Below are 25,360 nucleotides of genomic sequence, written 5' to 3'. Positions count from 1 at the left end.
TAAAAAAGTGATCACAAACCACAGAGCTCTTTGTAAGGCTGAGACAGATCCACGACTCCATGACAATGCATTTAACATCCCGTCCTGTCAATTGTATTAAATGAGTAGCACTTCAGTGGGCAGCCAATAAAAGATACCATCTGTCCTTCTAACCTCAGATGTTAACTACCAGCCTGTCAAGCCACAAAAATACAACCAGTCTGAAGCCGGTTGCTTTATACTGGAGGAAATCAAAAGAGAAGATCCCACCACTTATGACAACATGACTCTTGAAGACTTTTGACGGGGTCAGACTTTGTCTGGTAATCTCGGCATTAACAGCCTTGTTAATGCTGAGATTGTGAGTGGATGGATTTCAACATGGCACACACCATTATAGTTCAGACAGGTTCAAATACTTGTTAAAATACATCCTTGAACCTTTGAGGTTATCACTGATGATAAAGTCTCTTGTCTTATCAATTATTATCAGCGATGACCGCAAAGAGCAGTGTATATGAGGATGTATTATGCACTATTTGAACAAAGGCTTTGGGAAACACTGGAAGGGGAGCTACTAGCAGGGTCATAGGTTAGAACCCAGAAGTGAGACTGTGCAAGAGATGAGGAGAAGCTTTCAGGAAGTACGTGCCTCCAAGCCCCGTTACCTTGTTTGCACCAACGGATAATCTACTACACACACTCACACACATAAACACACACACACACACCACTAGCTTATCAACTGCTACCGTCTACACTTACCAACACAGAACACTTAACAGGAAGCAAAGGAGTACAGCTGTAACTATGGAAACAAGGAGCCATCAACTGTAGTACTACTGTACTGTATCTCTAAAAACAATCATTTCTTGAAAAACATTGTGGTGTAGTAATACTTCAATTGTCTTTTTTAATGATTCTTGAGGGACTGTACAAGTGTCAGTGAAGGGATCAGCTGATGCAAACAAGGTAACAAATAACAGTACAAAGAATATTAATGAAAAAAAAGATGTATATAAGTACTGTTCTCCTTCAATGGGCTGATAGGCTCGTTATGTAAAATATATTTTAAAAAAAGCTTTGGTTTACCCTAGAGTCTATAACCTTAAGGTTTACTCTCTTCGGTGTCCTCACATCTGCAGAAATATAAAGGATTTCATTGTACTTTCAGGTAAGGTGTGAAAAAAGAAACCCACAGATATCAGACAAAAACACCAGTGTGCTTCAGTTAACCCTGAGACAGCTGCTGCTATGTGAGAAGTCTTCTTCTTACGGATGTTAAAGACCAAAACATGACCTGCTAATGTTATAGGATATATTAACTATGCTGTTCCACTAATATTGTCAGGGAAACTAGCACCAACAATGGTAGTGACCTCTGATATCATTACTATTTACCATCACAACTTAAACAGAAATGTACTAGCTTATAAAAAGAATGCACAATGGAAGATAACAACAGACACTGGTGCAAATAAAGTGATATAATAAAAATGCTGATAAACTAGAGAAAATAATTAACTCAGTGTCAAGAAGTAATTTAAATAAATCAAAAACACACAATGCTTGATTTTTTTTTTACTCTACCACTACATAAAGAAAGGATAAGAATGAAACTTAAAAGGATTTGGTTTTTTTTATTAAAACCCTTTGTTCTCTTACTTTATAAGATCATGTCTTACCTGGCACCTGCCACAGGTGACTTCCTTCCTGGATCAAGTGATGCTCCCAGAGGTTCCTCTCCTAGTGATCTGGTGTCTTTATTTAGCTGCTGTAGTCGTGAACTGAGCTCTCCCATAACAGATGGTTTTGCTCCCTCATCTGCACCCAGCCCCAGTCCCAGCCCACCAAGATTTCCCAAACTCCCAATACCTAGCCCCACTCCTGGGCCACGGGGCTCCACTGGGTCTCCCCATAGCTTGGACCTCCTCTGGAAGAGGTAGCGTGGCTTGGTGGGGGCTAGACCAGTAACTGAGGCTGAACCACCTGGGGGGAGTCCAGCTCCTCCAGCTGCAGCAGCAGCCAGGGCAGCAGCCTGCTGCTGTGATAGCAGCTCGCTGTCCGAGCTCTGCTTCAGCAGAGGGTCCCTGAAAGTGACGGGGCCTTTACTGCCTCCTATCTGGGATTTTAGTCGGGGCTTAGGAGGCACTGGCGGCTTGTCGAGCACAAATGTCTGCCCGTCGGCATAGGAGGTGTGCGTGGTGTGTGTGTCGGCAGGCTCGCCGCTTTCTGAGGACAATGTGGACATGCTGGAAACCGTGGAGACGGTGCTGGTGGTCTCGAGATGGTGGTCTCGCTCTCTCTCGCTGGAGCTGCGCGTGTCAGCTTCCTCCACGCCTGAGTCAGCCGCAGAGCCAGACTCACCCACCGGTGGGGGCTCCAGAGGGTCAGAGGGCTTCCCTGAGACAGCTGCTGCACTGGGTGGAGGCAGGGGTTGAGCAGGCTGAGTGGGGGTCACAGCTGGCGTTGCTAGGGTTGAGGGCGTTTGTGGCGTTGGTGTTGCAGGGGTGGCGGGAGACACAGCAGGCTTAGCTGGAGACACTGGCGCCCCTTGTGCCTGTGCCAGTAGCCCATTAGCAAACTCATCTGGTGGCGGAACAACTCCAATCTTACGTAGCTCCTCTCGTGTTTCCTCATCGCTGGAGGATAACATGGCAGGGGGAAGGGTTACTGTGTACGGATCCACATCCTCCTCTGAGCTTCCCTGAGCCAGACCCTTCTCTTGGACTGGACTGGCAGAACTCTGAGCTTGGAGCTGGGTCTGGGGCTGGGCGACACTGGGACTGGGGGATTTAGCGCGTGGACTTGGTGATTTGCTGGGCTCCATGGAGGCTGGGGCAGGTGTCTGCTCTTGTTCTGAATCCACTCCAACAGCCTGCCCATTACTGGTGGCATGGACCATGATTAGCCCTGCTGTCTTCTGCTGTGATGTATCCATAATACTGATCAACATACTCTTTTTATCCTCTAACCTCTTCTCTTCCTTCCTTTCCTCTATCCTGGCCTCCATCTCCTGCCGGAATGATACAGGTGACGAAGATGCAGCCCACTGTGGCTTAGTGGGCTGCGGGGATAAAATTGATGCTGCGGAGGATCCAACCCCGAAACCCGCTACCTTGGCGCTTTTAGGTGAAAAAGGGGGAGATGTAGCTGCCCCTTCCCCATGTGGAGACTCTTTGGTCTGAGTGTCAATGAATATTACACCCTGGCCTAATTGCTCTTGTTTAGTCCGAGGCTCTGGGCTGCTAGTAGGGGACTGGCTCTGGGAGGTCAGTGCCCTCTCCCTTGCGGCCAGCGCAAGAGCCAGTGGTGAATTGGGGTCCAGAGGCTTTCCTGTAAGTGGATGGATAAAGGTGGTCCCACTAGGTGAGGGGCTCAGAGCCAAGGCAGGGGGAGGCAGCTGTCCCAGCTCTCGTGTCAGCATCCGTTCATCGATGGAGTGAGACTGAGTCAGAGAGGGGGAATCAGAGCTGGTGGTAGATGCCCCCTCCATGGTCCCAACAGAAAGGAAGACAGTGGATTTCCTCCGTTCTTCTAGGCGACGCTCACGATCCTTTACAGCTCCAGCAATTGCAGCGGCAAAGGGGCCCTTGCCCTGAAACATCATCTCTCCTTGAACACGCATACGCTCTCGCTCAGCCATCAGCTGCTGCTGGTAGTAGTCTGCACGGCTGGTGTGTGTGTGCCCGTAGGTAAGTGGGTGTCGTCCTGAGGGTGAGCTCTCTCGCGAGTGGGCAGCAGCTAAGGCCAAACTAGCTTTTTCTTGTGCATCTTCCACCTGCAGTGTAGAGACCAAAAAAATCAGGTTCCTTCTTTTTTTTTTACATTCAAATGAAAGCAACAAAATCAGATAGCATCGATAACATTCCACCTACCTGTAGCTGTTTCACCAGAGGACTCTTCTTTCTTTGGGGCTTGGTAGGTGTGTACAGTCCAATGCTAAACTGACCCACGTTTGCGTAAGGGTTGTCAATAACCCGACCTTTCCTTTTGATTCGCTCAGGTGGAGTAGCAGCAGAAGGACGTGGAATTTCTGTAGGTTCAACAGGTAAATGAGAAGAATCCTGCAGAATGATCATGGAGCGTGCTTTCTTCTGTCTCTCAATGTGTGTGGCCTGCCGCTGAGCGGCCTCGTAAGGCAGGTCCAAGGAGGACGGCTTGAAGCTCGAACGTCCTGCAGGCTCATGGCCCTGACTCTGTGTTCTCGATGGAGGTGGAGGGGGGCAGAAAGCTGGGGGAGGACCAGTGTCTAGATAGTAAGGAGGAGGAGGAGGTGCCGTTTGTGGAGGGGGAGGGATAGGGTGGGGTTGTGAGTGGTCTCGGAGGCTGTCTGTCATAGAGGAACTGCGGGGAAATCGGTGCTCGCCTACAAGAGCAGACAGCCGATCCTCCTCAGTGGCACCTGATGATGACGGTAAAGAGAGCAAAGAGCACAGATCATCTGGTGATAAACAAGCTCTTGAAAAGGTGCCAAGCTGGTCCACATAAAAAAATGTACTGCATCCATCTGTAAATTTGTTTACTTACATAGATAATATGTATCAGGTGTCAAAAAACACGATTATTAAAGTAGTTTAATAAAACATACAGTTCTATTTTTGACTCACATAGGATTCATTTAATGAGTATACTTACAAAAAGCATAATGTTTAATAATAAAGTTGCGTATTAATAATATATATGTTTAGCTACTTTGAAACAAGCTCTGTGCTACTTGAATAACTGCTTTCTAAATCTGTTCCAGTATCCAGTATTCATATTTACAAATTTTCAACAGTCAATGCCAAGTAATTATATATCCCACACTGTCAACTGACAACATTTGTTAATCAGTCAAGTTTTGACATGGCACATTACGACTTAACAACGAGCTTCAGTCTCAGTATTGCCTAGTCGTTCTCCTGAAACAAATTATGAAAACACAATGAAGCTTCCTCAAATTCTAGTCTCTACTTTAGGTACAATTACACTATCATTCACCTTATTTGAATATGTACAGGATGGGTGATTGCTTTACCAAAAGATTTGGTCCTGGACATGCCCTTTGGTAGTTGTATGTGACCTCTCTCAATCCCTGGATGGAGACCTCCATGTAGAGTCATCCCTTGTCTCTCAAACAGTGACTGCATGAAAAAAAAAGCAAGAAAAGTATCTTAAAATCTTGAAAGCACACCATGACTCCTATAGGTTAATTCAAAGAATATGCATAAATGTGCGCAGCAGTGCATGTCGTGTTGGCCAGGTATTTTTGTATGTGCGCTGAGTTTGTATGCATGCCAGCAGAGCAGCATATGCTGTCTGCCAATGTGCTGTGTGTAGGTGCACTCACACTGATCTCTGCTGGGGTTATTCTCCTGCTGGTGGGCCGTTGTTTGACAGTGGCTGCTCTGTAATCTGCCTCAGAGGGCTGAGAACGCAACATAGACTCCTGTGATGCCAACATCTCATCTAGTCTTTCTGTTAAGAAGAAAATTGGCCAGAACTAAATACTGAGACATAAAAACGCTGTGGCATCTATTCCAAATGTTGATATCGCCATAAAGAATACAAAGGCACCTCTAAGATGTAGCTATATGTGTGGGGTCATGCTCTGTGGTACTGTACAAAATCACTACCCTGTCTCAATAAAATACAGGAAAAAGAAAAAAAAGAACGAAAGAAAGAAGCGATAAGTGACAGAAAAGTGTAGACTGTCCACATGGCTCATGTGTTCTTCTGCTCTGCTCATCTGCTCTAATAAGCGGTTCTTAAATTGACACATCATTGATAAATCATCTTTGTGACGTCCAAAGAGGTGTCAATTTCTTGTCTCAGACTCACCTCCTCTTCTCCTCCGAGCAGAAGCTTGGTGGGAAAAAGATAGCGTCAGCAGAGGAGGGAAAATGACAAGAACAAGCCAACAGAAGTGACTATTCTAAAAGTTAGGAGACACACCAAGTTTTAATGACAAAGCCAAAGCAGAAATATGACAGAAAAGGAGGGGAAAAAAAAGAGTGTCGAGTTTGCATACCACTTATTTGGCACTCACCTAGTTCCTCCAGCTCAGCGGTCATGGACTTAGAGCGCAGTGTCAGGGTGGTGCTGGGAGCTCTCTTGGGTGGTGGCGGCGCTGTGGAGAAAAGGCATGGAGTTGAGGATGAACTTGAGGGGGATGAAAATCCTTTGGCTTTGCGGCTCAGTGCCCTCCTGGCATCCCCGAGACGGCCAGCCCATCCTGTCCTCACTGATTTGATTTGGTCAAATTCGGTTGAACTGGATGCTTCACACTTAGTCAGGACCTTGTTCACGCTACGGTTGGAGCCCAGCTTCTTCATATTTGGCTATCTGCTTGTCAGATGACTTATAAATGTATCAGTCTGTCTTCAAGACTTAGTTTTTTAGTCTCTGTGCTGCAAGAATTCCTCTCTGTTGAGGAGCCCATTGGGTGGAAATGTACAGGTCAGTCCTCCCAGTAAACAAAGAACAATAGAGTTTGTCTGCCACAATAGGCAGAAAAAGTAAGAAATGTGTGGAAAGGAGAGGGAGAAAGTCGTCCATCTTACTTTTAATATGCTGCCTGCCTAGAATTTAGCAGATGTGTATCAGACAGAGGCACACATTAATGAACCAGCTTATACAAACATGCATATCCTCCCCCAGAGAAAATTCCTTGAGGGTGCACATAATGACATGTGGGCTGACAGATGAAGAGATGATAGTAAATTCAACAGCTAAGGAAAACGATGCACCGCAGACTTTATATCCCACAGCTTGTGGGAGCCTCCCAATCCTACTATACACACAGGGCAACCGTCCCAGTCAAAGCAGTAAATCATATCTACCAAATCTTAGCTTCAAAAACAAACTATAGAGTTATGGGACTAAAAATAGGTTAGACTAAGCACTGAAATGAACGTAATGTAAAAAACAACGCAGCAACTGATTTTAAAATCATGTTAAACCTGCAGTAACAACACCAATTGCATGCAGTCTGACAGTGAAACCACATATAGCTGCATTCTCTACATGCTATAACCAAGTTTCCCAACAATACCACACGACAGAACTAGATGAGCTCACGCTATCTGAGATAGACCAGCCAACACTCCACTCAATGCACCACTGTAGCGCGATAGATCTCCAAATCCCACAGTTGCCTCAATGCCTTACTAGAGCATAACTATCATCGCTGCCGCCAGCAGCCGCAGATCTAGTGTACATACGCCATCCTGGGTATTGTCCTTATCAAACATCTTCATTTCCTCACAAGCCTGCACATTCTGGTACAGGAGCAGGGAGCAGAGGAGATGGAGGAGGAAGGCGAAAGAGAGAGGAACAGAGACAGACTCAGAGGGAGAGAGAGTTGCTTTTGCTGTAATGTAATGCTTAATTCAAACATGCAGTGTAGTCACCATGGCAACGGTGGCAGTAGTGAGGCCACGCATGGTGCAGAGAATGTGTGTTCGCTCGCGGGTCCGTGTGTGTCTGCATGTTTCTGTGCGTTTGTGTAAAGGTGCAGCACACCAAGTCCCACTGGAGGATATGAGCAGCAGGAGGGGGTGTTCAATATTGATTAGGGTGCAAAAAAAAGGCATTTAAGAGAAGTTTGAAAAAGGAATGAAGAATTTCATTCCCGCCCATGAAACGGCAGATACACCCCATCTACTCTATAGCTGTTTGCACTGTCTGTCTCATCATTTCAATCTGTCTCCACATTTTTTCTTCAGTTGACAATAAAGGAATCTTACCAGTGATTATCTTTACTGTCTACTTTCTCTTTCACCTACTAAATATCTGGCCTTAGAAGCTTTGACATAAGCAGAGGTAAGAAAGCTTTAACGTTGGCTACAGTAAAGCAGCTTTGGAAAAATTGGTGTGCAAGCCCCTCTGCAACCCACATTAATCCCAAATCCTTGCAGTCATGCGGTCTCACTTAACAATTTCATTAATTAAATATTTATAAAATATTAACAAAGTGCCAAACGCATGATGGGGATGCCAAAAACAAAAACAACCCCAAAACAAAGCAAATAATAACAAGTTACATTAAAAAAAATTAACACCATCTCGGGAAAATCCTTTTCATTTGAGTCTAAGAGTGAAATTAAATGATCAATATTATATTTAGATTTGTGCACCAGCAAATTAGCCTAGCTTAGCATAGTTAGTGCTATCAGCAAAAGCCCGAGTGTAGCCCAAGTATAAAACCTTTTCATACCTGTCTGACTGCACCACTAATTTATTCAGACATTTAAAGCAGAATTAGTAATTATTCAACTCTGGCTCTCTCCTATAGTGTGTTTTTTATCCTCTCTCCCTCTGCTCTGTTCTCTTCCCCCTAAGCTTCCAACACAATCATCCTGGTTCTGCCTGAGTTTTCTTCTTGTTAAAAGGGAGTTTTTTCTTCCCACTGTAGCCCAGTGCTTGTTCACAGCAGGTAGTCTAACTGTTGGGGTTTTCTCTCTAATACTGTTGTGTTTTTATCCTACAATACAAAGTGTTGTTTTGAATGGGCACTATATAAATAAAACTGAATTGAAATTGTAGGTGTAAATGGCACTTCCCCAGTATTTTCTTCAGAGTCAAAGAGGATGCTCACAAAACCTACAAAAAAAGAAAAACTGCTATTTTTACATTTCAGTTTTTGCATGGATTGTGTTTTTGTCATCGGCATGTTAAATAGTGAGATTTTAGAGGCAGACTTTATCTTTGTGTTGAATTGCGTGCAAAGACTGTAGCCTCTCATTAGAGACAAGAATAAGAGAGGTAGTGTCTTTTTTAATCAACTGACACCAGGAAGTACAAAAGATTTCCAAAACCTTCAACTTTTACTTTAATTAAATTACGATTGGTGTAGTCAATCGGCAAAATGGCACCATGATGGGAAGTTGAAAGGTTAAAAAAAAAGCTAATAAGTGGACCTTTCTGGGGTCAAAACATGCTAATTTGACTTCTACATGAATGAATGATACTAAGAGACTGGGTTTATTTAAAAGCGACAAGCATGAGAAATGATATTAAGGCAAGAAAGACAGAAAGAGGAAGAAAGAGAGATTAAGAGACCATTAAGCCCTGAGTAGCAGAATTAAGTTGATACAGTACTGTCCTAGTGAAACTAGGTCAAACTCATTTATCACTGTCTGTATCTCAAAAATCACAAAGGACGTGCACACACCACTCTACCATGCATAAAAGCACACACACAGACGGACACGCTGCAGTGTACACAATTCTGAGGTCATTGTGCCAGGACTGTGTGGGAGCTGAGTAATCTGAGCTGTGGTTGACATGGAAACTACATGAATTTACAGCAGGGAAACGTGGTAGAAATTACCCAGACAATACACACGTATCTCCCTCTGTACACAAAAATCAACATATATGTCTCCATTACCTGATAAAATTAATTTACAAATAACAAACATCGCAACAGGAGCTTCACATACCACATAAAATATCTCGAAGGGCAATCTAATGTAATCAAGCCATGTAGAATATGTTGTAAATTTCTGAATAAGCTTAAAAATCCGTCCATTGTTGCATTAATGGCCTAGATATATCTGAGCCAACGTGTGAATACATTTTGCATATTCAGTGTAGAAAGCTACAACTCCCCCACGCTCTCAACTCTTGATCCCAAAACAATAAGAGCAAAATTTTTTAGTTGTCCACTTTATTCTCCAACTGAAAGGAACAGATGAAAGCGTTTGTCCTTGATACATACCCAAGACTTAACAGAATTGTTTCAAGTGACCAAAACAGTTCCTGAGAATGCGTAAGGTCATGTTTTCTCACACATTCCAGCACAACTGATTAATTTACTAGTAATGTTTATAAAATGCCTACTACTGTGTTATGATTTTGCTGAGTACAAATAAGTATGTACCTTTCTTGCGAACAACTTCCTCAGTCTCTGGTTTGCGAGTGACTGAAACCACCTTCATCAGCAGTCTGTTGCCCCCTTGGCGGATCAAGGATACCACCTGCTTATGACCCACCTTCACAACATTCACCCCATTTACCTGAGAGAAAATGCACCAACAAAGACAGAACAGGAAGCAAGAAACATACAACTTAGTTCCTGTTTTATTTTAATTTTTTGCTTTTATGCTGATAAAAGCATAGTTAAAGCACTATATTCAGTTACAGAGGGAAATTTACACGATTAAACCACACATTTACTTTGCATTTTCATCTGGATCTATGGACATTTACACTTCTTTCAGGAGTGAAATGTATACAAATCAAGATGAATAATGAGGCAATTTTTATCACCTCAATGAGGAAGTCCCCTGTCCTTAGACCGGCCCTCCAGGCCACTCCTTCCACGTCAACAGACTCCAGATACTGAAGGGCAGGGAACGCCGGGGTGGGAGTGAACTCCTCAATGGGCGTCTCAGCTGGGAAGAAATAGTTTTTAAAAAGTTTTAAACCCATGTCGTCAAATAAAGAAGTATTTATAGCTTCCTTTTGCTTCACTGGAAAGTTAGAACAGATCATGTATCACATGCTCCAAATGCTCCTTTATTTTCCTCTCAAGCAATAATCGCAACAATAATTAAAATTTCTCTTAACCAATTTATTTAATGAACACATTAGCACTGAGCTTAGTTCTGCTGCATCTAAACAGTGTTACTGAAGCTTATAGTTCCATACAAACATAATTATTATAGCATGACTAAAAAGCAGACATGCAATACTTAAGAATATTTCGTAAAGTGAGCGGGCTTTCATGTACTCCATTTAATGTTGGAGTGAATCCAGCTAAATCACTGACATATGAGAGCTCTCAGAGGACCACTAAGTGAACTGCAGTGTGTGTGTTTAAGGGTAGTGAGGAGTAAAAGACCGACTGAAAGAGAGAGACGGGCGAGCCAAGACCCACGGTGGTGAGTGATGGAGCAGTAAAGCACACTAAGACTCCCGGCAAGGTGTCTGAAAGGGGTTACCATGGTAACCATGCCGAGCAGGGAGGGAGCTGGCACGTGCGTGAGTAAAACGAATTTGCGGTGATGGAGGTGAGTAGAGAGCCGATTTCGGTTAAAGTGCAGAAGGTATGATAATATTTTGAGAGGATAATGAACAGGAAGGATGTGAAGGAGGTGGAGGAGAGCGAAGAGGAACAAAAACAAGAAGAGACAAAGAGGAGAGAGGAGGAGAGAGAGAGTGTAGAGTGTTTCTCTACTAAAACTCAACGCCATGTGCAGGGAACAGATGGGACAGCTAGATGACAGCTCAGCCAAGGATGACACCACCAAAGGGGCCACATGCATTCGCACAAACACATACCCAGAAACCTGAGTGCAACTGAGTACACAAACTGAGTGTTGACCAAAGCTGGTTGTGTTGTTGACTCACACGGTAACAATACTGACTGAGCCGTAGTCAGTGACTCAGATCAACAAGCTACTTCTCAGACCAAAACACTCGCACACCTTGAAAACCTTGTGAATGGCACTGGCGTGTATCTGTATGTGCATCGCTCACCTTTGGCTCCCCGCAGGACAAAGCCAAACCCCTCATTTTCTTTCTTCTGTAAAACAGCATTCTTCTCCTCTATGATATAGTCACTGTGAAGAGAGGAGCAGGGGGATAGCAGGTATGAATCCAACATCCTCCTCACACGGACACAAAGAGAGAGGGGCGAGAGAAAGGGCAGGGGAGTAAAGCGGGTCGGTCGGTGGGAGTTGAGAAGAGGGAGGAGGTGGAGGTGGAGGCACGCACACACAAACACACACACACACATACGCGCACACAAAACCGCACGCGCACACACGTGTACATGTACTTCCTCTCTCAATCAAGTTAAAAGCCAAGCAAGACACCACAGCTCAGGTTTCCCAGGTGCCGCACTAGCATTTTAAGAAAGAAAGCAAGACACACACACACAAACACACTCACAAGTAGAAAGACAGAACATGAAAAAGTGCGCTAGAGAATGAGCAGGTGAGAGAAAGTCCTCATGATTGAAGTATCTATGGGATAAAACCTAAGAGTGAATCAATCTTCTAGCTGATCCTTCAGATGAGACTGCAGCTGTGGAGTGTGTTGAGGGACTTTGTGAAAGAAACTGACAGAGCTGGCTCAGATGTAATACTGTGGCTTGACTAATGACAGTGGAAACAGTAAGTGAGCAGTTCATAACTGTCTGATTTTTCTGAGAGTTCAGTGGTGAAGGCAGGTAGGCGGTGTTAAGCTGAGGTGCTCATGCATATGTTTTTAAAGCCTGTGAGCAGAAAGTGGAGTTAGTAAAGCAGCAAAGCAAATATCTGCAGTATGGATTGTTGTGTGAGGATTAAGTCAAAATTTCTGATGCCCAAAGATGTGAAATGAAGGAAGGGAGTTAACTAAAAGATATTTTAATCATGCCTTATGATAAACGGTAACATAAAAATTTTAATAGAAAGGAAAATTGAAGAAAGGTGGCCTGAATAATGCAATATTCCTTAACTCAAATCTAATAAATCTAATAAATGTTCCATTCTTTTAACAGCACAGACTGAGGGGGACTGCTCACACTTTACACCCTGAACGCCTTTACAAAATCTATTAGCTTTACAGAATTTTGAAAGTTTCAGCAGTATCATTCATCTTTCCTGACAGAAGATGCAGATATAGAAAGGGCTGTGGTTCAGGTTGCAACTCAGTGGGTGGCTGCAGAGTCATTAGCTTAGTTACACTCCACTTTCTCAGACTTACCCAGAGCTCCTGCTGCTGGAGCCAGGAGAACCATAACAAACCTTTCTGCAGGAAGGAGGTCAAAGGTTTGGTTTCATAAAGAGATATGAAACCACTTATGCACTAATTATTATGCACAGGAAAAGGAGTTGGTTAAGCACCACTAAGATACTTTGCTTCAGTCCAAACCCTTTTATCTGGTATGCTTCCATCTCTGCTCTATGACACAAAATACTGCATTAATGCAATGTGCTCGCTGTCCTTGTTCAGAACATCTACCCGCCTACATAACTCGATAAAGAAAAAATACTCACTTTTCACATATCAACGGTAAATGTTTCCTCAAAATAGACCTGTCCTTTGACATTTGCAATTCTAATATTCTGCAGACAATAGCTCGGATGAAGAAACTCAAGTATAACTCAAGTGTGTGTCCTTCGTGTGCAACTGGTACTTTACTGACTTCAAGGAACTTTAATTTGTACTTCAGAGCCTCTGAACAGAAACAGAACTATGTTTAGTTATAGTTAGCACCCATTCTAAAACAAAATCGTATATGCAGACTATCACAGGTTCACAGCTTTAGTAATGGTAACTCAAAAAGTCTGTGGCTGTGGAAACAGAAGCAACACTTACTTTGACTAAAACCTAGATTGCAAGGAGATGACATTTTATGAAAGGCAAAGGAAGCAGGTCGAAACAGACCAGTGCAGACCAGCTCTGTCTCTCTAACCGATAAACTGTGGCATTAGAGTGAGAATTTGCACAACAACAAAATGCTCAGCTAGTACATGTAATTTGGAAGAGAGGGATCACTCACGCTCTGTACATAATAAATGTCATCTCGAGATATGGACAGGATAACAAAACTTAAAAAAGAATAAAAGATTCGATTATGAAGAAATTCAAGTGAATCAAAATTGATGAATGTGAAGACAGACATAAATGGAGAGTATGTGCTATGCATGCATAGTGAACACCCTTACATACAGACAGTATAAGAGAGTTATGTAATATCATTTGTGTGCATTTTAGAATCAGAACTGTGTGCACTAGCAGGATCATGCCTTTAGATGGCAGCACCTCTACAGCACAAATGAACTTCACTGACCCTGTTAAGACAAGGAAACCGTGTGTGATATGACCAGCAGTACAGTGCAATGAGCAGTACAATATACACTACTAGACAATGCTGTAGGATGCTAGCTCAGAGCTAGAGGTTGTACCTGTATGAGGTGAAGTTGTCGTAAGATCCCACAGTGTAGTGTCTGAACAGTCTCTTAGTGCGGTCCTCCCGTGTCTCTGTAAAATAGATTTAAAGGATTGGTTGAGTGATATACTTTTTGATGCTATAAAAACATATATTGGAGGTAACTGATCTACCTACAAGGTCATATAGACCATTAAACACTTACATCATCAAACTGCCTAAATTATTTCTATGATTTAATAACAGATGTTCAAGTGAAGTGTGTTGTCTTAAAAGCCACATTGCCAGTGTATACAGATCTCCGTAAATAAGCTGAAATTAAAAATATCCCAATAATGCTTTACTTGAATATGTTTTAGGAAGTACACAGTTGATTTTTTTAAATCAGATTTAGTCCAGCTAATGACTTTATACAAATCCACAAGATTCCAAAAATGTCAAGGCTGTGTCTGCCCCAGTTCTTAGCATGTTAGTATAAAAATGTCAGTAATAATCTAATTCGATGAGCACAGAGAGGAATTAAGCTACCACAGAGAAGCAATTATCATTAACATGCTTCATTTATCATAGAGTATAATTGTTCTATGGTAATTTTTTGCTTTTGAAACAGTGAAGTAATTGCCTAATTCTGCCCTCAAAGTGTTTCTTTTAAAGGCAAATGTGTTTGATTAGACGCTCATTGAATACTGTGTGTGTATGCACCGTGTGCATGTGGTTTCTGTCACTATATGTGATGTTATCCTATAGGAGTGCTGATGCCCTTTTTCTATCCCAATAATACACAGCACAATACATCTCCACTAAACAGCCGATTGGCTGACTAAACACTGCACGGCACACACAAGCTCTTAATTGGACGAGGCTGTGAAAGCAAGAGCCGCCGTGGTGTTGATGTGAGACACACAGCATGTTCCTATGACTTTGCTTGGCAAACTTGGTCGCATGCTTGCCTCCTGTCGCTTTACTTTCCAATACAGGCAAACGAGAGAAGATGTTTAAGATAAGCTGTATATGTGAAAAGGAAAAAGAAGACTCGCAAAGAACGAAAATGGAAAGAGGTCAAAGTGAGTGAGCAGTCTTGAACTGGCTGGCATCTCCAGATCCACTTTATCCTGTCAATCTGATTCACTGTGTGAGTGACCGACTGTCAGCTGAGAACAACTTGAAGCTTTGATAAGTGCATCCACTGACACTTGGTGACACGGCAAAAGGGCAAAAAATGAAAAGGGATTTAGCAGCAGTTAACTTTAACCTCTTAGCCACTGTTTTTACTCTCTGACCTTCCTCTTCATTTTTTATATCTGCGTTTTCACAATTATCTTGTTTGCCTGAACATGCCTGTTTTTCATAATCAAGCTGTGCTCTATGAATCTGAATCACTCTGAATCTTGCAGATTTGTTTCAGCATGATTCCAACTGCGTGGCTTTCTTCATCCTTTGTATGTTAGAATGAGTGTTAATCTGAATGTCTTTTTCAGCTCAGGTGAGAAATTTAATTAAATAAATTCTCTGAATTCTCTGACACCAAATAAAAAGCCCAGTCAACTTAAAATGTATAGAGTTCAAAATATCCAACTAAAATACAATTACTGTACAGTGTACATCTATCAATTAAGGTAAAGGGAAAAGAAGGGTGAGTTGGTATTTTCTTTAGGTTAGAAGGTTACTCTACATCCGGTCTGGGGAGGAAAGACATGGCATTTTGTTAGCACAGCCTGTCAAAGGTAAGTCGTAATGAAAAAAGAGGTGATATTTGGGGAGAAAGTCATAGATGAGTCAGGACTTGTCTTCTCCCACACCTTCAGAGGCTTTCTTTTAGGGGTAGACTCAGCTTTCATGCACACATACATGTACCAGTTGAATATGAATAAGAGTTATGGCTAATGACAGACTTTCATGTATCTTAGGTTCTGTATTTAAATATTAAGTGACCACATGATTTGCCTACACACTTATTCACAAGGGCTCAACACAGCAGGTAGCTCTGCATGTTTGATTGGGTAGATTTTTGTGCCAGATGCCCTTCCTGAGACAAATTCCTTAGGAGTTGCACACACACATTGTGTGTGTGTGTGTGTGTGTGTGTGTGTATAAAAAGTAGGTTGCACTTTGGCCAGATTAGGAAACAGGTCCATGGTCATGGCAAAACATTACGGCTGTCATGAATAAAAAGAGGACCAAGAATGGACCCTTGTTGAACACCCACAATAATGACAACATGACCGTAACACAATGATCGACATCAATACAAGCTATGTCTACAGAAAACACAGCATAATATATAATATTAATGACTATCCTGATTGCTCAACGTGTAACAATATTAGACACTACATTTTTGTAATGGTAAACCTTTTTAGACTTGCAGAGTTAATGAATTTTATCTGATGCGTAAGCCAGCAGGGAAGTGATTAACTTGCAATGGATCGAAAATGTAAATTATTTTCATCCAGTGGTCATCGATGTCGTACGCAAAAGCTGTTCCTGCTGGGCACTTGTTTGTTTAGTAATGGTTTAGCTAAGAAGACTGCATTTGTTTGTTTGAATAGTGCTTGAAAGCAACAGATGCAGCATTTGTATTTCTGTTTCTACTAGAGTGTGCGCATCTAAGTTTGTGTGTGTATGTGTGTTTGTGCACCATGTGTACCATGTGATACGGTCCAGAAGTGTGAAATGCAACTTATTCATCACAACTGTCATGTACAGCCCAGGAGCATCTAAAGACAGGGCCCTCATAGCAGAGATAACCTCCAATATACTTCCATCTATCACAGACCCATACACACAAAAGCAGAAAACAAAAGATGAGACACAGGGCTCCACTGTAAACAAAAAGCTATTATCATTTTTATTATGTATTGAATCTATACATATAGATTCATTTTAATATTAAATCTATATGTAGAGACTCAATTGCTCGGTAAGGCAAATATCTTATAAGCCAATCCAACAGCCGCACCTCAGTGCATTTAGGGATGCTGACATGGTCAAGACAACCTGCTCTAACCAATTCTAACCTGCTTTAGTTGTAACAAAACATCATAGAAAGCAAATGTGATTTCAGTTCATTTTAAATGTGGATTGGTTATTGGTGCCAGATGGGCTACTGGGATTTTTTCCACGCAACTATCTCTAGGGTTTACAAAGACTGGTCTGAAAATGAGAAAATACCCGGTGAGCGACAGTTCTCTGGGCGAAAATGGCCAGACTGCTTTGAGCTAATAGGAAGGCAACAGTGACTCAAATAACCACTTGTTACAACCAGTGTTTGCAGAAGAACAGCTCTAAATGCACAAAATATTAAATCTTGAAGCAGATGGGCTGCAGCAACAGGAGACCACACCAGGTGCCACTCCTGTCAGCTGAGAAAAGGAAACCAAGGCTACAATTCACACTGTCTCGTTAAAATGGGAAAATGGACGATTAGAAAAATGTTGCCTGGTCTAATGAGTCTCGATTAGATGGGCAACATTAAGATGTTGGGGTCAGAATTTGGGTTAAACAACATGAAAACGTGGATACATCCTGCCTTATATCATCAGTTCAGGTTGGTGGTAATGGTGGTATAATGGTGTCGGGGTGTTTTCTTTGAGCCCCTTAGTACCGATTGAGAATAATTACACTCCACAGCCTACCTGAGTATTGTTGCTGACCATATCCATCCCTTTATGGTTACAGTATACCCATCTTTTGATGGCTGTGTCACAAAGCTCAAATAATCTCCATCTGGTTTTGTTAATTTAAAATTGAATGCACTACTTTCTCTCTCTGAAGACAAATGTGGTCTAAAACAGAGAGTCCTCTGAATGCTTTTTTAATAACAGAGATATAGAGAGACAAGGACATTTTCAGTAGAACAATGTTGGTTTCAAACCAAATTCTACTTTTTGGAGATATCATTGAAATTCAAGTGAAACATCCAGTTCCAAAATTAAACTGTAACGTCATAGTATTAAAAAAACAAAGAAAAAGAAATAGAGGAAGGTCATTTCACTTTGAGAACATAAAAAAAACTTGACCTCTGAATGCTTTTTAATAAAACAGAAATCAAAAGCGAGGGACATTTTCATTTCAACAATGTTCGACATCTGGTAGCAGAAACACATTTTGCCTGGATTGCCTCTTGAATAAAACAATGTGGGCAAAATTTAAATGGTAAAATTTGGCTAAAGTCAAAGTTCCTTTTGATTTGCCCAGTGGATAGAGATTCATCTGATCTCTGTCACAAACTGAAATGACTTATTGAACTTGCTGCAAAAAGTTTATGGAGAAAAACAAAAACAGAAAGTTTGAGAAGTACTGTAGTACTAGTACTGTTTAGCTTTCAAGCTTTTCACCTTAATAATAATAATAAAAATGATAATGGTAATAATAATAATAATGACAACGATAATAACAATAATAACCACACTGAATGAAATCAAATGTTGTCTCAATGCGTACCTTGGAACCAACGTAAAGTTGAACCATCAACTCTAACAGGACTAATATAGTCTAACGTTCTAGGACAGTAAAATCCAAAGTGCCTACAGCCTGCACTGTTTGATGAAGTCTTCTTCTGACATATGCTCTGTTAAAATATCCTGTTAGTGAAGTCATCTTGGTACAGTAATGCAATAAAGTAAGATTTATTAAACCACTTTCAAAAAAACGTAACTAATCAGGGTAAAAGTTGATAATAGCACTTCTACCCTATAATTTGAGCAGAAATATAGATGTTTTTACTATCAAAAATATATGAAGGGTGGTATTGACTGAAAGTTTTTTTTGTGTGTTATGAGTGATCATCTGTTGAGATGAAAGCATATTTTACACATCAAGCGATAAGTCACGCTTTCTGTAACACTGTTAACATGCTGCATCTTTCCCACTTCTCTATTCTGGACAGACTGCAACACCTTTGCTGTCCTTGTCTGAAGGACGCCAGAGTCCCATCACACATACACGTGGACTCACACACACACACACACGCGCACAAACACAGTGTCCACGCTGAATGGGAATTAACCTATGCTGTTTTTATACTGATAAGAGCTGCACACAAACATTCAAACACATCCACACAAACACACATTATCAACTAAGCCCCATTGACTTTTTAATTCTTCCCTGCCACTCTCCCACTCATGTCTACTCTCCTCTTTCTGTCTCCTCATAATTTTGTTTCTTAACCTCTTAAACCTGGTGTATAGGAGAAGAAAAACAGTGTTTAAAATAAAAATAAAAAAATGTTTAAAAAAAGAGTTGCGAGGAGAAGCTTGTGGAAATCTCATTCTCTTTTGTGCTGTCACACAATGTGTCTGTCACTGCACAGATCCAACAGGGAGTTGCTGGAGCATGCAGGTGGATACAAGGCTAACTGTCCTCAGTATAGTGGACAGGCCAATGTCTTCATTTTCTTTTTCGCTCTTCTTCCTTAGTGCTATTCCATCTTCAGTAAGAGTTTTGAAAGAAAGGCGAACGCTTTTATTCTTCATGGAGTGAAATTAGTCACAGTTAATATATAGAAGTGTGAAAAAGAGGAAGGAAAAGAAAACAGCATAAAAGAGAGGCTGGAAGTGGACGCTGTGCCAGTTTAATATTTATCTGCTATGTACATATAAGGGATACACATAAACACTGCTCAAGGTTAGAACTCCAGGGTAGTATTCAAAATGAGAAGTGACACAACTCTCACTGTTTAATGTTGTTTACTGTTGACTTGACCCTGCGAGAGCGACAAATTACAGCTAATAGCTTCATTATTTTATAGTCCATCAGAAGCGCTACGAACAAAAATCAGCTCTTTTTGAGTTTAATTCAAACTGAACATTACATTTCTGTTTCTTCATGTGAAGCACTCAAGTGGTGAAACAGATGGTGGCTTTTATTTCTAAGATACCAAAGCAAAGAGTGTGTTTTGGCACGAAAACCCAGTTTGTGCCACTGACAGCCAGTCATCAACCAAAGAAAAGAGAAATCCAACAAACGAAACAAACAACAAAACTTTCATCAGGACAGGAATGATCCTCAAGCATCATTTTAATCCATCACGATTTAATATAGCTGTTTTGTTTGAGTGCAGCATAAACAGACAGGCAAGTCGCTTTTTATGAGATGTACAGTGTTAAACCAGATGTGCTCTTATTAGTGATGTGAGTTGCAGGTGCCAAACACTCAAACACCAGGGTCCAGCATAATGTTATGATGCAAACAATTTTGCTCCCGAAGAACAATTTTTCATACTCGTAACAGGATACACAGAAGAAAAAGTTGTGTTTTGTTATAATTTTGTTACAGTGATGACATTTTCATGTTAGCTGACTAATATAAAGCCTGAGCCTTTCAGACACCAACAGTATTGCAGGATTCATTTCCTTAGATTTTTCCCTGTAGTCTTCCGTTTCCTTTAAAAGCCAGTTAAAATCTTTTTAAAAGAATGTTATATAAATAAAGTTTTATTTACTTACTTTACTGTGGTCAAGTTTAACTTGTGCATGGAAAGGGAGTGAGGTGAAACATCAACACTTGATGATAACCTCAGACATTAGCTGCAGTTGACAGATTAGATATTTTTTTAATATTCAGCATCAGTTTGCTACAAATATTGTCATGGTCCTGGGCCATGTTGGCCCAGTATTCTTAGTTTTTGTGTGTTTTTGTATTTTGTTCCCTATTTATGCCTTGGTCCCTAGGTTATTTAGTTAAGATGTTCCTTATTTGGTTACCTCCTGTGTGCCCCTCTGTGTATTTATGAGCTCTCGTCTCTCCTTGTGTTTTATTCCATGTTTTCCCCAGCCTGTTATGTCTGTGTTCTCCCCGTGCTCTCTCTCCTCCTGTCTGAACCTCTGTGTACTTCCTGTTTTACTTTGACAGTCTCTCGTCAGTATGCGTCATGTTGTGTTCACGCCTGCCCTGTCTCGTTATGATTATCTGTGTCAGCTGTGTTCCCCGTGTGCTCCCACTTCCCTCGTTAACCCTCTGTGTATTTATGTGCATATCTCCATCAGGTCAGTGTCGCGTCATCAATGTCTTTCTGTGTTCCCACGGTTTTCTGTTAGTATTCCCAGTTTAGTTCTGTTCCTTTGTGAAACCTGCAATAAAGCAGTGATTTTGAGTTCAGTTCCTGCCTCCGTGAGTTTTGCGTTTGGGTCCTCATCTGCCTCCACACAGCCGGTTCATGACAAATATGACCTTCACATAGGATTTCTGTCTTCGTCATGGTAGAGTATATGCTAGAACATGTAGATGTGGGCCTACGAAGCTCTGCATAGCACCTATGGTCAACTGAGGCATGCTAGATGGGTGTCTGAAATGGTGCAATAGTAAAAAAAAAAAAAAGGAACTGGAGAGTGTGGCCAGAGGCTGTTTATGAACACCAGTTCAACAGTCTTTGTTTAGCATGGACAGTCACAGTCTAACAACGCGCTTTGATAAGAATTCGACAATGGCATTGAAATACCAATGATTATAGGGAGAAAGACAGATGAGATCAAGTGATGGCAACAGTATAGGAAAAGAGTTCATCATCAAGTATCCAGTGAAACTTTTGACCATTTTGTTGAGTTCTTGCGAGTCAAAATGCCACATCTTCTGTCGCTTACTTTAATGAGAAGAGCGAGCCGTTTGAATATTTGATCATCATGACATAAATAATAAACAACAACAGAGTCTAAAAATAGAAATACAAACAAATATCTGATAATAGAAAAAAGCTTTTCCACTTTTGGAAGAAAGTAGGTCTGCAATGAGGAGAAGACTGACAGCAAGAACAAAGGAAAATTTAACAAAAGATAACAATTCTTTAAGAATGACAGTGAGTGACAACTGGAAAACTTTTAATTAGTTATTTTTGGTAAATTTTTAAAATTGTTACCTAACAAATAGTTTGATAGCCTGATGATTGAACTTTTTTCCTGCTCTGTATTAAGCTTTAAGTCACATTTAAATGTGCAGCGTAGTGAGCATCCTCTTCTAAAAATGGAAGCAGTAGTACGCTAGCAGACACCATCCTTTTTTCTACTACATTACTCCGTATGCTGAGTCACATTGGAAGTTTCTCACATTTGTAAAAATGGGCTATTTCAGTCTTGAAAAGAGTGTTTACATCTAAACGGTGCTCAGTGCAATGAAACTTACCCCAGAAAAGGTCATAATACGAGGAGTTGCTTTGCTCTGTCTTCACAACTGTGACAACTCCATCTATCCTGCTACACAGCACAGGCAAATCTGACACCATGACTGGACAACAGTCCATTTTTCAATTCCACCTTTCCGCCTTGCTAAGACCTGAACAAGAAGGTTGTCTCTCCACTCTGTCATTTGAATCCCTGAGACAAGCTGAACTCCCGCTCATCTTCTCGTCTTCACCTTGAGGCGATTAAAAGCAATCCCGAAAAATCCATTTCATGCAGAAAAACTAGTGACAGCTGTTTCCTCAGCACCATTTTCCTTTCTTCGTTTTAACAGGGAAACAGGAATTCCTGGACAAGTAGCACTAAACTGCGTGTAACTGTCTGTGGCCTCAGTGTCCTCTTCTGTTTTAGCCTCGAGCAAACAACTCCAGCATATCTCTGCCTTTCTGCTGTCTTTCTCCTCCTCCTCTGCCTCAGAATTGGTTGCTTTGTTAAAGAGCCTTCAGAGAGCTTGCTGTTACCACGTAAGTGTCAGAGGCAGAGGCCGACGCCTATAAATACCTCAGTTCTATCAAAAGCCTTGAATAATTCAATCAAATTCAGTCAACAACAGGCAACTACTGTATAAGACCCTCAAACGCTGTGATGCACGCCGCAGTACACTTTTGAGTCAAGGTCAGGACGCTATCACTCATACAGACACACAAACATCCCCAAAGGGAGCTGAACAGCTTACTTTATAAACAAAAGACCAATGTAATGTGAAACATCTTTGGGCTGGAGTAAATAATAAAAGAGATTCAGAATTTCTATTATGTAGCTCCGTAGGAGAGTGAGAGAGGGATGCCGAGTGACACAAACTGAAGAGAAAGACAGTGAAATATGGTGAAAGAGGAAAACAAGGATGATTATTCTATCGAACCGCCTCTCATTTCTTTATATCTTCTGGGCGAAAGTGGCTCAAGAGTTGGGAGTTCGCCTTGTAATTGGAAGGTTGTCGGTTCGAGCCCCGGCTTGGACAGTCTCGGCCGTTGTGTCCTTGGGCAAGACACTTCACCCGTTGCCTACTGGTGGTGGTCAGAGGGCTCGGTGGCGCCAGTGTCCCTCAGTGCCCCAGGATGGCTGTGACTACAATGAAGCTTGCCATCACCAGTGTGTGAATGTGTGTGTGAATGGGTGGATGACTGTTTGTGTAAAGCGCTTTGGGGTCCTTAGGGACTAGTAAAAGCACTATACAAATACAGGCCATTTACAATATCTTACTAGGAAACTGGGAAGTGCCTGAAATTCAGAAACACATACGGAAATACATGATATAAAGTATACCTTTACTGCACTGGCAGTGTAATTGTGATCATTGTTAATGACATTTTTGCCAATATGACAAGATCCCCAACACCACTTGTGGACCAAACTAAGAGAGAGCCTCCGCTGTTTTCCAGATGACACTATACTGAGTTGTACCTCGCTCCTGACCTCCACTGATATAATGATAATGATTTGAACCAAATATTTAAAATTTGTCACTTCAATTGCTTCATAAGACCTGTCAACACTGATTTTTAGTACAGTTCTTGTGGCATACCTCAGCCTTTTCTCCCTGTTTGCCTTCTTTAAGAATGGCTTTTTAACAGCCACCCTTCCACTGAGACCGTTTCTGATGAGGCTTCACAGGACAGTAGATTGATGTCCAAAGAAAAACTTTGAAAGACTTCCAGAAAGCCAGTGAAACTGCTGTTTAAAACCACTTTGAAAAATTAAAAGAAAGTTTTTCTCCTTTAAAGCAAAATATAAAGAGGGCTGGAGCAAGACTGTTGTAGCACACCACAATAATGACACCCAGTGGGTATCAAGTCATGGCAGTGAAAGGATTCATGGAAAAAAAGCAACTCAACCAACAATCTACAGATGACTTTAAACAACCACAGGTGAACAGTGTCTGAGAGCCGCCACGACACTGTGAAATAGACTAGACTTTCAGAAGAGTGCCTTAACCCGTCGATGTGTGTATGTGCATGTTTACTTTTGTGTGCGGACATGCGCGTGTGTACAAGCGAGTTTGCGCTTGTGACCCGCTCTCATCCAGTGCAGCCCCTGTCAGATGTAATATGTCTCTGCTCGACTATCAGCCCTGCTTCAGCTTTGATTCATTGTTCAAATAGCATCGCCATCTATTATGATTTGATATGGATCTGTCCTCCAGAGAGAGATGGCTCAACACACTCGACTGACTTTTGATGAAAAGTACAGATAGTGGCCATCACTCTGTGGCGAACAAACAAACACAAGAGCCCTGCACACACTCACTGGACACTTAGTGTAATTTTTTTTTCCAGAGTTAAATGGTAGGACTTCTCTTGAACTGCCAGTCTATAACACTGACTCAGCTAAACTTTAATACCTAAGACATGCCTTCCAACCTGTGGTTTATTGTCTCTCCCTCTCTCTCTTTCTCTCTCGCTAATAAGATGGATTAGTTGGCTATGCTAATCTATCTGCTGACTCGAGACAATAACTTAAGTGCGTGTGTGTGTGTAAGCATAAAGGTTTAAAAAAGCCTGTCCATTTGAATGCACACGCACAGCTCTGTCGTGTCAGCATTTGCATACTCACTCTGCATTTTACAAGTTGTCACCAGAGAGTTACTGACTGAATTCACTATGTAATTTGTAATCTGGGCCTGTACCGACTAATTTATGGAACCATGAGGGAAACGAAAGGGGTTTGTCATTGAAAGGTGAATGCTTTTTCTGTTATGAGCTTGCTCAGTATCGCACTGAAATTACAGACTGTAATAATATTAACTCAAAGTTGTAGAATTGCCGCTATAATAAATCACAACAACGCATGGACAAGGTGACCAAGAGTGCTTAAGGACACCAATAAGAGCAAACTATTTATGCTCAAATGGCTATCCTATGTATTCTTAAGCTTTGTGGTTTTCATGATTTAGGATTAGACTGAGCTGGCTCAGAAAAATGGGATGCAGCTTATCAATTAAGTAGCCTCCCTTTGAGGTGACACTGATGCTTTTATGGTGTTGCACCAGTCTTACCCAAGGTCAACGCAGACAGACCTTTTCTCAAAAATAATAAGTTTTTTGCTTTACTGCCACTGATGAGGTACCATTAAGCTCTTCTCTTTCTTTCCTTTCTTTCCTTAAGCCTAGAGCACACATGGTTTATAAAACTGTATAAAATAAAGGTTGGGTGTGGGAGGTGTGGGGGGGTTGAAGACAGCGACTCCTTGTCTCCTGCAGCAAGCAGAGGGAAGAGTGTGATAAGAAAGAAGGTGCTACCAACATGTCTTCAGCCTGACTGGCCTTGTTAACACACAAAAACATTCATATTTATTGTGTTAGGGTGACACTCAAGGTGTGAAGGGCGAAGACTGGCCC

The 25,360-nt window shown here is 41.6% G+C and overlaps 1 protein-coding gene across 9 annotated transcripts in view; it reads right to left on the bottom strand.

Annotated features, from left to right (window-relative positions):
* shank3a (SH3 and multiple ankyrin repeat domains 3a) overlaps window positions 1-25,360 on the bottom strand; it is a 164,907-nt gene that overhangs the window by 5,907 nt on the left and 133,640 nt on the right. For 5 of the 9 annotated variants that reach the window (XM_005745983.2, XM_005745984.2, XM_013914097.1 and 2 more), the window contains 10 exons: window positions 13,866-13,941; window positions 11,449-11,531; window positions 10,237-10,361; window positions 9,848-9,983; window positions 6,011-6,091; window positions 5,803-5,826; window positions 5,312-5,439; window positions 5,000-5,105; window positions 3,858-4,384; window positions 1,665-3,760 (listed from right to left, as the gene is read on the bottom strand). In XM_005745983.2, the coding sequence (XP_005746040.1) occupies window positions 1,665-3,760; window positions 3,858-4,384; window positions 5,000-5,105; window positions 5,312-5,439; window positions 5,803-5,826; window positions 6,011-6,091; window positions 9,848-9,983; window positions 10,237-10,361; window positions 11,449-11,531; window positions 13,866-13,941 (3,382 nt within the window). Of the gene's footprint in view, window positions 1-1,071; window positions 1,119-1,664; window positions 3,761-3,857; window positions 4,385-4,999; window positions 5,106-5,311; window positions 5,440-5,802; window positions 5,827-6,010; window positions 6,092-9,847; window positions 9,984-10,236; window positions 10,362-11,448; window positions 11,532-13,865; window positions 13,942-25,360 lie in introns of all 9 variants that reach the window. The other 4 variants (XR_001290534.1, XR_001290535.1, XM_013914095.1 and 1 more) reach the window with 2 other exon arrangements.

The sequence above is a fragment of the Pundamilia nyererei genome, unplaced genomic scaffold, assembly GCF_000239375.1.
Source record: "Pundamilia nyererei isolate P.nyererei 1_Seehausen unplaced genomic scaffold, PunNye1.0 scaffold00170, whole genome shotgun sequence".
NCBI classification, from domain to species: domain Eukaryota; kingdom Metazoa; phylum Chordata; class Actinopteri; order Cichliformes; family Cichlidae; genus Pundamilia; species Pundamilia nyererei.
This window is presented reverse-complemented; position numbering and strand designations above follow the sequence as displayed.